Source organism: Crocuta crocuta, unplaced genomic scaffold (genome assembly GCF_008692635.1).
Source record: "Crocuta crocuta isolate KB4526 unplaced genomic scaffold, BGI_CrCroc_1.0 scaffold130, whole genome shotgun sequence".
NCBI classification, from domain to species: domain Eukaryota; kingdom Metazoa; phylum Chordata; class Mammalia; order Carnivora; family Hyaenidae; genus Crocuta; species Crocuta crocuta.
In genome coordinates, this window is record NW_027527920.1 from 783,663 (window position 1) to 791,273 (window position 7,611).

General features: G+C 46.7%; 1 protein-coding gene across 3 annotated transcripts in view; it reads left to right on the forward strand.

Annotated features, from left to right (window-relative positions):
* The first annotated feature begins 340 nt into the window (after positions 1-340).
* UBL7 (ubiquitin like 7) overlaps positions 341-7,611 on the forward strand; it is a 13,106-nt gene continuing 5,835 nt past the window's right edge. For 2 of the 3 annotated variants that reach the window (XR_013330672.1, XM_077745796.1), the window contains exons 1-4: positions 341-428; positions 1,987-2,199; positions 2,998-3,117; positions 6,736-6,818. Coding sequence is in view for 2 of the 3 variants with exons in the window: in XM_077745796.1 (XP_077601922.1) it covers positions 341-428; positions 1,987-2,199; positions 2,998-3,117; positions 6,736-6,818 (504 nt within the window). In the remaining variant the exon portion in view is untranslated. The remainder of the gene's footprint in view (positions 429-1,986; positions 2,200-2,997; positions 3,118-6,735; positions 6,819-7,611) is intronic. The other variant, XM_077745807.1, reaches the window with a different exon arrangement.

The following is a 7,611-nucleotide window of genomic DNA, read 5'->3' on the forward strand; positions in this document are numbered from 1 at the left end:
AGCGGGGGGGAGGGGGAAGACGAGGGTCGGAGCAGGAGGGGACCCGGGTGGGCCTTCCCTCCTGCGGCGTCGCAACAACCCGGCGTTGTCGGCGGCCTCTGCTCCTCCACCGGCGTTGTCGGTGGACCAAGCCACCCACCTGCCACAAGCCGCGCGCCCGGGAAGGCCGACGGGCGCCGAATCTCTCGCAGGCGAAAGCCGCCGCGAAGCTCTTGCGCGGGAAATTTCAAGGGGCTCAGAGGCCACGCCCTCCCCAGAACCGGAAGCTTTGCAAGTAGCGCCGCCCGCAGGCCGGCGATTTAGAAGGGACAGGGCCGCCGCAGAAACTGCAACTCCCAGAATGCAGCGCAGGGTTTCCGGTTTCCGGCGAGAGGACCGGAGTGTGTTTACACCGGCGGCTCGGCGGCCGGGTTCCTTCCGCGGGACGGGTGAGGGCTCTGGACCCCGGGTCGCGCGGGGACTCGACATGTGGCCATTAGTTAGCTGGTTCCGTGGGATTGGGGGGGCGGTCGTCACTTAAGAGATGGCGTCCCTGCCCCGTTACTAGCTGTCTGTAACCTTGGGCCAGTGACTTCACCTTTTTGAGTCACGGTTCCCTCGTGTTTAATGTTTAGTTGGTAATACCTGCCTCAAGGAACAGTTGTGAGGATTAAATGAGATATGGTATATAAAGATACCTATTTATTTCCTTCCTTCTCATAAGCCTGGAGATCGGTACCTTGAGGATGCCTTGGGGTCCGCTGTGCAGGTTCAAAGCCACACAGCCTTTTTTTTTTTTTTTTTAAGCTTCAGTACTGGAGACCTCTTTGGAAGCAATAATGATGATAACGAAGGCTTGTCCTTAGGGGTTTTTTCCACCCTCAGAGTTTCTGATTTTTCTGGGGACCCACATCTGCCAAGCTTGGAGAACAATAAAGGCAAAAACTCTAGTCTTTGCTATCAAGGGCCTTCGGGAATGGGTTGGGGATTGAGGTTGGAGAAGTAAATAGATATTTGTAACCCTTTGCCCTGAGGGAATGTGGGAACAAAGGAGGAACGGGACAGAGAAGGTTGTATTTGAGTTGATCTTGGTAGTTTGCTAAGAGGCCAAAGGGAGGAGGAATTACATGCCGAGTTAGCAGATGAACAGAGATATAAAGTGCAAGATCTTTTTAAGCCAGGAGGCTTCCTAGGGGTGGACTTAAGTGCTGGCAAGGTTAGGGCAGGGCAGGGCTCTGTTGGGGCGGAAGGCAGGCAGAGGGAACAGAAAGAATGTTGTCATCAACAAAACAAATGTCTTAAGCCAGTCTGTGGAGTTATAGACTTATTCATAGAAGTGGTTTTTGGAGTCGTTGGAGGCGTCCTAAGCAGAGGCATGTTTCAATAAGATCTGTGTTTTAAAGCGATGATTAACTCTGGAGAACAAATAGATGGTTACCAGCAGTGAGGTGTCTGGGGGGATGGGTGAAATAGGTGAAGGAAATTAAGAGTACCCTTATCATGGTGAGCACTGAGTAATGTACAGAATTACTGAATCACTATACTGTACACCTGAAAATTATGTGACACTGTTAACTATACTGAATTGAAAAAAATAAAGCGATGTGTTGGGTGGCAGCATGGATGTTTGATAGGGAGAGAGGCAAGAGGCAGGGGCTTGTTATAAAGCTGTGGCAGTTCAAGAAAGAGTTGATGAAGAAAATTGGAAATAAGGAGTATACGTAAGAGAGAAGGTTGAATGATCTCATTTGAACCTCACAACGTTCCATTTTTATGTCCGCTTTAAAGAAGAGGAAACTGAGGTCTAGCGAGCTCAAGTGTTTTTGCTGTTTATCATAGGATGAGTAAAGAGAAGACCCCAGATTCTAGTTCTGGCTTCCTGATGTCGCACCCTGTGTTTTTCCAACGGGTCCCCCTGAATTATCTTTCCTTCAGCCCCTTGGTGGGGTGGGTGTGGTGTAGGGTGGTGGGCTCTCCTTTAACCACTAAGGCTTTGTTCCTTTCCAGGGAGAAAGAGAGAGCGCGAAAGAGAGAGGATGTCTCTCTCAGATTGGCACCTGGCGGTGAAGCTGGCTGACCAGCCACTTGCCCCAAAGTCTATTCTTCAACTGCCGGAGTCAGAACTGGGTGAATACTCACTGGGGGGCTATAGTATTTCATTTCTGAAGCAGCTCATTGCTGGAAAACTCCAGGAGTCTGTTCCAGACCCTGAGCTGATTGGTGAGTCTCCGAACAGGCTGGGCTGCTGCTCTGCTCTCTTTCTGGGGAGGACACTGGAATTACAGGGGTAAATTAAGAGTTTGGGATACGTTGCCTCATGATGTTAATGGTCCAGGGAAGTGAGTGTGGTTGCGTGAATAGAAACACAAACCATGAAATAAAACTATCGGTTGCCATTTCAGTGTGCATTATACTGAACTCCTTTGTCACAGGGTTCCTTAACCATGACATTGTTAAATTCTTTCTCTGAAAGAGCAAGAATTTGGGATAGGCTAGGGAAGGAGGAGCTCGTTGGGGGACGCCCTCAGTATTTGGCATTTGAGATGGGTTTTAAGGGATGATTAGAAGTTTTGTTTGCTTGGTTGCTTGGGTAGAGGGAAGGCAGTAAAAAAAGGAAAGGAAGATGGCAAGGGTATTCTAGGTGGAGAAAGAAGGAATTAAAATATAACATGAAATTATATTATAAGCATAATTTTTAACAGCTGAGGTGTCCAGCTGGCAAAAAGTATGTTCTTAGTTATAAAAACACTGGCTTCATCCTTTTTTGTTGTTGCATTTTTCCATTCATTAAATCAATCAGTCAGCATGATATTAAGCTCTAGAGCTTACCTGTGCAAAGATTCTGTGTTGTAGGAGTTTGTACTTGCTAATAATTTACTAAAATGTGTTTATTCATTAAGAGTACTTTTTAAAGCATGTATCCTTTTTCAGCTATCCGTCCAATCACGGTAAGTTAGAGGCAGAAACTGTCTACACTGTTTTGAAGAGCAGAATATAAATGGACAGTTCTCTTCTTAGATCTGATCTACTGTGGCCGAAAGCTTAAAGATGACCAGACCCTTGACTTCTACGGCATCCAACCTGGGTCCACAGTGCATGTTCTGCGCAAGTCCTGGCCCGAGCCTGATCAGAAACCAGGTGAGGAAGGGCCCTTAGACAAGTAGAGCTTCTGTAAGCTCTGACAAGAGCTTTCTGACAAGGAAAGGGTCTGTGTGCTCTTGAGGGCTGGCCTGGGTGGAACAAAGCAGTGATTTACTGAGATGGTGATAGAGGAAATCTATATTATGTATTGGATTAGTCCTATTGATAATAGAGTGCAATTTTGATTTTTTTTTAAATGTTTCTTTATTTTTGAGAGAGAGACAGAGTACGAGCGGGGAAGGGCAGAGAGAGAGAGAGACAGAATCCGAAGCAGGGTCCAGTGTCGGAGCTCTCAGCACAGAGCCTGACGTGGGGCTCGAACCCACGGACTGTGAGATCATGCCCTGAGCCGAAGTCAGACGCTTAACCGACTGAGCTGCCCAGGCACCTCAATAGAGTGCAATTTTGATTTACTTGCTGCCAACATTACTAACAGAAGGGGGCTTGTTTCTCTACTTTTTAAGTTCATTACCCATTGTATTCTAGTGGGTAGGGAGTGTGTGTCTATTTAAACTTTAGATTAACAGTTTATTTCTTCGTGAACTTTGGGTCTCTTTGTTCTTGCTAGAAAAAAGCTGAAACTCTGTATGTTCTCCTAATGCTGTAGCAAATCTCCCCACAAGCAGCCCCAGACAGCTCACTTGTGCTGTACTGGTAGTTTATTCTCCCGAAGCTTGAAAATATTTGATCAGTACTAAAGTAGCTCTTGGAGAAAATATACAAAACCTCTAATGCCGTTTTGACTTCTTAATAAAAAGTGCTGCTTGGAATTCACAATTTCAGTTTTACGTCTGTGTTTTAAAAGCTTCCCTGGGGATAAAGCTAAGCTGTGAAAAGAGATTTGTTAAACTGTCCCTCTGACATATTTTTGAAATGTTCATGACTGCTTGTGATTGGTTATCAGTGTGAAATATCCCCTTTTTTCAATTCTACACATAAAGGACAAAAAGATCTTTTGTCCACTGATGGGAAGTGAGAAAGAGAAAGGCAGATTCTGACATTCAGGGGTTGGCCTGGCCCTTGGCTAGCCCTTGAAACATGAACAATTTCAACAGATCGCCAATACCTATAAGGCCACTCACTCTGAGGCTATCACGGACCAAGACAAAAAAAAAGATCCCTCTCATTTCGGAACAAAGACAAAACCCTGAACATGGTTCACATCACACAAGTGACCAAATAGCCCTCCATCCTGGCTATTATGAGCAGCTGTTGCTTCTTTACTAGTTAAGCTTTGGCCTCGCTCTAGTTTCCTTTCCTGCTAAGTGAGAATTACTAGCTATCCAATCATAGAATCACCCCCACTTCCTGACAACATTCAATTCAGAGCAACACCCTACTTCTTGAAACCAGCCCCCCCAACCCCAAATCCCCCAGCCAAAGCCCAAATCTTTTAAATCTTCTCTAACATCATCTTTTTGAAATCCCCACCCCCACCCCCTACTTCTCGTGCTGTGCATCCTCTCGGTACAGAGCCGTGAACCCAACTTGGTCCACTGCAGGTGTGCCCCTCTGGTCTTTGGCTGGAGGGCACTGACAGAAGGAAAGTAACATTTGTTCCTTCTTCAAGCCAGATTGTTTCTCTTTGATACCCCATTTACTCATTAGACCTGCAGGCCAGGTAACAGCATTAGCATTTGATAGATGAAGAAAAGGAACGTTAGAGAAGCTATTTATTCAAGGTCACCTACTTAGAAAATTAATGCAAGAGCTGGGATGTGAATCAGGTTTTCCTGGCTCTAGAGCCCACATTCTTTCCACTGGGCTGGCTGCTGCTTACTTCCAAAGAGAGATGGAGATTAGCTCAGAGATGTTAGAGACAGTCATAGCTCTTAGCTGATTACTGGCTTGAGATAGGTAGAGTCCTTTTCCTCCTCCCTTTGTCCTGCAGATTTATCTTTGGAACACGTGCATGTTTTATTGGGGGTGAAAACAAACTTAGATCTGAAAAGAAATGGTTTCACGGTGGCATTTTGGATATATTTTAATGCTCTTATAAAAGGAAGCACAGTTCTGGGTCTCCCACTGGATAAGGGCCTTTAGGAGAACTGTCAGTCCCTCCCTTCCCACCTGGATCCCTTTGATGGTTCTCTGTGGCAAGTTACACATCTCTTCAGGATCTACTTAGCCTGCTCTTTGAGCAGGGATGTGTTCCCTGAGCTCTAGCCACAAAAAAACGACTTGCTGTTCCATCAAAGCACTTCATTCTTTTATTCATCCGTGTCTTTGCCTGCGTTCTCCCTTAAGCTTAGAATGCCTTCTCCTCCTAGAAAGCATCCGCTTTACCTTAAATGTCCTCTCGGATGGTCTCCCCTGGGAGATAGCTCTATGCTCTACCCTTCCCTCTCCGTGATGGCTGTCTGCCTCCAGTCCCTAGTGCCCTAACTGGGGGCCACACCTCTGCTGAGGTCCACGGCAGTGTAATTGTGATTGTGTGTTTGATCCAGTCTTGTTTCTTCTACTGTCCTGTGAGTTCCTTGGTGGCAAGGACTCTTATTTTTTGCCTTCCTGTGCTTTTCCCAAAACCAGGCCTGGAGGAGATGCTTGGTACATGTTTGCTGAATGAATAAATCAGGTAGTTTACTTAAGAGGAATAATTTTTGAAAGCTATCATCCCCCTGATTAGAAGTATAGGACGTAGTTGGTGCCCTGACCTCTGCGGGGTGCCAGTCACCTTGCTTTGGGACTGGTGCCCCTGGAGTTAGGCAGCACACTGTGTCTGTACAGTCACAAGCAGCTGTCCTTGGTGAGGGTAACCACACTTAAAAGTGTGACCTTCTACCTATTCCCCCTCCTTTTACCCAAATTTCTTCACCTGTGAAATGGGCTGATCTCCTAAATGGTGAAGTAACCAATTAAAACTAAGCCAACTGCTAAACTTTCCCATATACACAAATCATAGTGTCCAAAGACCAGAAAGGAGCTTTGAGTCCCGGTGAAACGCTTGCTGTTGGGCACATGTGATACAAGGTTAAGAACCTTAGAGGTACAGTGTGTTTTCTTGGCCCTTGTATATATATGTGTGTGTATGTATACATATACTTAAGATTAAAAATAATTTTACAGAAGCCTCAGAATATATCACAGAGAAAACAATTAGCCTTGAGCCTGTCACCCTGCCTAAGTTCTCTTCTCCCCTCTGTCCCCTTCCAGCCTCGGACCACGTGCACGCTGACACATTTTACGGAGTTTTACTAGAGAACATATGTACAACTCTGCGTTCTATTTCTTTCTCTTAACATATTGTGTCAGCATCGCTCCATATTGTTCAGATGGCTTTTGGTGCTTATTTTAAATCACCGTCCAAAAGTCTACTGAGTTGGCTCTACATTCCTCAAATGTACGATGTCTAGAAGTCCCGCAGTGGGATATTGATCAGAGTGGTCTCTTTCAGGTGCTGAGATCCACCTCGGCCGGCACTTGCATTTGTCTGCCTTGTGTACTGCAGATGCTCGAAAGAGGGTGCAGCTCTCACATCACCGGTGGCATCAGTGGGTTTTTCTGAATGGGCGCTCGTGATCTTTGCGGGGTGCTGAGGGAACACGCCAGAATGGTGCTCTGCATCTGGCACAGGGTCGGGACCGGGTTGTAGGTAACTGAGTGTCTTGTCCCCAGAACCTGTGGACAGAGTGGCTGCCCTGAGGGAGTTCCGGGTGCTGCACACTGCCCTGCACAGCAGCTCCTCCTACAGGGAGGCGGTGAGTGTGTGCCAAGGCCCTTTGCCCGAGACTCTTGGCAGGATGGCAGGAGAGGGTGTGAACACTGGTGAGTGGTGTCGAGTGGGAGCTGGAAACCCGTTGCCATGGCTACTAAGAGTTCCTTGGGGAGTTTTTGTCAAGTCTATGGGTCTCAGTAGAGCCCTATCATCCCCCAAACGGCCTCTTAGCTTGGTCTTGTTGATTTCCTCTCGTGATAATGATACCACCTCTCCTGATCCTGGGTCAGCCTCAAGGAATGAATATAGTTACAGCCAATGGATCCACATGCTGTTTCCGCTGGGCGTCATTCTTTGACTTGCTAAACTGCCTGCCCACCGCTCCTTAACCCGGGCTTCCTTGCTGGGCAAACGCGCTGATGTCTTTCTGTGGGAGAGTTGATAAGCAAAATTAATAGAACTGCAAACTTCCTGACCTATATGCATATGAAATGATAATTTTAGAGAGATTGGAAAGGACTTTGGGGACCTAGAAGAACGTTTGCTATTGGGCTTGAAAGAGAGCTTTTATTTTGGAAGCATTAGAACCACAGATGAGGGAAAGCACTAGAGATGGAAGGTTTACCCGGGTCTTGCTTTTTCTTTTTTTTTAAAATTGTTTGTTTCCCCTCCAGTAAGCTACAATCTTAGAGAAAAAAGAAGTTCATCTGTTTCCTGGGGCTGTTGTTGCATTGTGGACAAGCACACAGAGGGGGGAAGGACTTCAGCGGCATGCTGAGTGGATTGAGCTGGTTGAATGCTCAGCACCAGCCCCGCCCCCCCCCCCCCCCCCCCCC